Source organism: Corvus brachyrhynchos, unplaced genomic scaffold (assembly GCF_000691975.1).
Source record: "Corvus brachyrhynchos isolate BGI_N302 unplaced genomic scaffold, ASM69197v1 scaffold26, whole genome shotgun sequence".
Classification (NCBI taxonomy): Eukaryota; Metazoa; Chordata; class Aves; order Passeriformes; family Corvidae; genus Corvus; species Corvus brachyrhynchos.
This window is the reverse complement of record NW_008239324.1, coordinates 12,148,930-12,152,777: the sequence shown is the minus strand read 5'-3', so window position 1 is coordinate 12,152,777 and position 3,848 is coordinate 12,148,930. Positions and strand designations below refer to the sequence as shown.

The window sequence follows — 3,848 nt, the reverse complement described above, 5'->3', positions numbered from 1 at the left end:
GCCGTGCAGAAGATGCTCTGTAGCAATTGGAGCTATGTACTTCACCTGACCCTCAGCTGTAAAGGGTTTGTTCAGGTGGAAATTCTACAAATGTGTAACTGACGTAGCTGACACTTAGCCATGCTTTGTGTTTTAATTAACATCAAACATGCTTTTCACTGAGTATAGCGAATTTTTAGAAGTTAATCATATTACTTGTTCCTGAATGCTTTTAAGTCTTCATACTGAAGTAACTTAGTATGGAGTACTACCTCAGAATTTTAATTTCCAGTTTAATTTCTTTGCAGTTAAAATCCTATAGGAAATACCTTCTCAGTGCTGAGTTACATGTAAATAAATGTAACTATTTTCCCCATTGTATTGCATCTAAATCCCTGAGAATTAAACTTATAAGTACTTGAGACATCTCTTAATTTTCTGCCAGCTGCTAGAAAATACAAGGACTAAATAATACTCTTCTAAGTAACAGGTTGCACTTTGGCAAGTGACATGTTCTGTCATTGCCGTGTTCTTTAGCTTACAGATTTTCAGTGGGGGAAGCACTTTCTTTTGCTGGAGAAACTCATGGGAGGCCTTTTAGTTATCCTTCATATCCTGTTACTTGAGCACAGAGGTTTGATGTGGGAATCCCACTTGAAACTGGATAGTTATTAGCTTTATCCCTAAATCTTCTAAAAAGCAAGCCTGGGGACTGCAGGTTTAAAAATTATTTACTGTGGCTTTTAGCTTGGACAACAATTTAATAATGAAAGAGGATGCCTGATATTTTTAATTTTAAAAAGGCTTAACCACACGATATTATTACAGGCATAGAAGTTACTTCAGACAAAAGATAGCACAAAAGTGTTACACTGCAGATGTGCAAACTTCATCATTTTTCTTCTCAGCAGCTCTTTACAGGGAAGCATTTGAATGCAACACAGATCTGCCTTTTCTGAGCTAGTCATGGTATTCTGCAAGAGTTTTTTCTTGAAATATACTGAAAAAACAGTTCATTTATTTTTCAAATAATAGGGAAACCAGTTTCATAGATCACCTGTTAATCTACCAAAAATTTCCTCTGAAAACCATTTTCATACAACTTCAAATCGAAATGCTTAATTAATGGAATCCTACACAGCCTTTGGAATGACTTTCCCCATTGTTCCAAAAATGCAACTTAAAAAGTGTCATTTGAAATGTATTACTGTGTTTTACCTGGAAGTGGTGTCATTTGCTGTCCTTTTCCGTTCAGCCCCTGCCAGCGTTCGCTGTGTCCATAACGATGTCGCGGTCCCCGACTTCTCTGCCTATCGCCGCCAGGATGTGCAAGATGCCAACACATCTTCCCAAGGCAGCAGTGATTCCAGGAAAGGGTTCTCCTACCTGATGACTGCAGCGACAGGTGTAGCAACTGCCTACGTTGCCAAGAATGTTGTCACCCAGTTTATTTCCAGCCTGAGTGCCTCTGCTGATGTGCTGGCCTTGTCAAAGATTGAGATCAAGCTGTCTGACATTCCAGAAGGCAAGAACATGGCTTTCAAGTGGAGAGGGAAGCCCCTTTTCGTGCGTCACAGAACCCAGGCAGAGATTAGTCAGGAAGCTGAAGTTGATCTATCTCAACTGAGGGATCCACAGCACGACTTAGACAGAGTGCAGAAGCCCGAGTGGGTGATCCTGGTGGGTGTGTGCACTCACCTGGGCTGTGTCCCCATCGCCAACTCTGGGGATTTTGGCGGGTACTACTGCCCCTGTCACGGCTCCCACTATGACGCCTCTGGCAGAATCAGGAAAGGCCCTGCTCCCTTAAACCTCGAGGTCCCAGTTTACCAGTTTGTTGGGGATGACATGGTGGTGGTCGGCTGAGAGACATGGTGCCTGCTCACCTCCACGTTCCTGGGAATGTACACCAGAAGGGTTAACTGAGGCATACTGTAAAACCAGATGAAATTAGCTGTCTAGATTCTCAACCAGAACTATGCTGAATACTGTGTTCAATTTCAATAAAAACTTGGAGTGAGCACTTAGTTCCTGACTTATGATAAAGTGTATTTCTTTGTGCACAGATTTCTAGTGTGTCCAGTCAAGGAGATGCTACAGCAGACCTAGAACACAGAGCCTTCCTGAAGGGCTGCTGATTCAAGGTAGACACTGAGCTACAAAGCCACAAAGAGATCTTTTAGCCAGCATTGGTCGTGCCAATACAGCACAGAGCTGGTGCTTCAACTGGGTGCAGAACAGGAGGAGAAACGAGGTTTGCTGTTTCTAGAACAAAGCAAAAAGACACCAATTGTCCTGTACTTTGTTTCCTTCCCACTCTTTACCACTGATCTGAAAATACTTCTGTCCTGCACTGCACTGATGTGCTCCCTCAGTTGCAAAATAGAATCCTTGGAAACTACAGAAAAGTACAACAGAATTTTCAATATACAAATAATACAAGCTTATTCCCAATAAAACAGTAAAATAACTCAAACCAGATTGCTAGAATTGAGCAGTATTAACCAGAGACTACAATGTGGTGTTACATAATGCTGCTCTGTGGATATACTGAGGGAGAATTCTGTCTGACACCAGTTTTACAATAGAGGTGTCATTCATTTCAGGGAGTCTGTCACAACATATGCAAGTAGCAGTCAGTAAAAATTGAAAACCATTGTGTCCAGGCTGTTTGATGAACAACTCACATCCTATGTACATGCAAATATTAACTCTAAAGTATATTTTTATTTGTGCCTCATGAAAGAAGAAGAGATGAGATTGCTTTCTCCCTCTTGTTTTCAAATAGGTCCAGACAACACAAAGGTCCTGTAGCTGAAGCAAAGGGACAAGTCAAGAAAGGGTGTGTTGCCCCTATTACAAGAAACTCAGGAAGTTGTAAGGTGTATGTGGTTCAGCCAAGGCCCCTAGGTCAGGCAGGTGAAGTTAAAGGCCAATCCTGCATAAAGACACAGATTCTAAGTCTGACTTGGATCCCACAAAGCCCACCCAGAGGAGCCCTTCATGACCACCAAGGAGCCAGGGCTGGGTGGGTGGTTACGGTGGATACTTGGAGACGTAGTGCAACATTCCCTTAAATCCCAGTTCTGCCTCTCACTCGGCATCCCCAGGGACAGCCAGAGTCTGGTGGGTTCTAGAGGGGACCGTGCCATGAGAAACAAGGGCAATAACTAAGAAATGTCAACCAACAGCTCTGTTTAACATTCCTCTGCCTTAGGTGTTTGTGTTTTAGAGGGAGGTTTTTTATTTGCTACATATTTAGAAATTTAGCAAAACAGCAGTAACTGAGAAGTCAGACAAAACTGATAAACTTCTGGTGAACCAGGAAATGTCATCAAGAGAAATGTGGATTTGGAGACACTTCCATCTCCAGCCCCAGCCCCTGCTAATACAGTGCCTTGAGGTGCTCGTCAGTCCAGGGCTGGTACAGCAGCACAGCCAGGAGCAGCTTGCTCATTCCATACCCATTGGATGTATTGCCATCATTTGTTGTAGTGCTTGCAATGAGAGGAGGAAAAGGGGACCCTGAGGACTTCAGAGCAAGGCTCACTGTATTTAGAAAACTTGCATAGGAATTGTAAAAGGACAAAGTTGTGACACATATCAGTCCCTTGGGTAAACAGCTGTATTAATATCAAATTTTCGAAATTAATGATGCTTCAATTTATTAAAGCCTTCATTTATATTTTGTGCCTATTAAAATACATAATGCTATAATCCTATTTGTAAGCAGCTAGAATACTAGAAGGTGATAAGTAATAGCCTCCATGGATTTATCAGGAACTAATCAAGTCAATGCAATCACATTTGTTGTTATAATAGGATAACAGGCCTTGGAAACAGGGATTTTAGCAGTAGCTGACAAAGTT

General features: G+C 42.0%; 1 protein-coding gene across 1 annotated transcript; it reads left to right on the top strand.

The window, feature by feature from the left end:
• Positions 1–1,089: 1,089 nt before the first annotated feature.
• On the top strand, positions 1,090–2,007 carry LOC103620326 (cytochrome b-c1 complex subunit Rieske, mitochondrial). Its single transcript, XM_008638929.2, is given in 3 exon segments — positions 1,090–1,135; positions 1,138–1,183; positions 1,185–2,007. Coding segments are annotated over 3 exon segments (738 nt in total). The 5' UTR covers positions 1,090–1,104; the 3' UTR covers positions 1,846–2,007.
• The last annotated feature ends 1,841 nt before the right edge of the window (positions 2,008–3,848 follow it).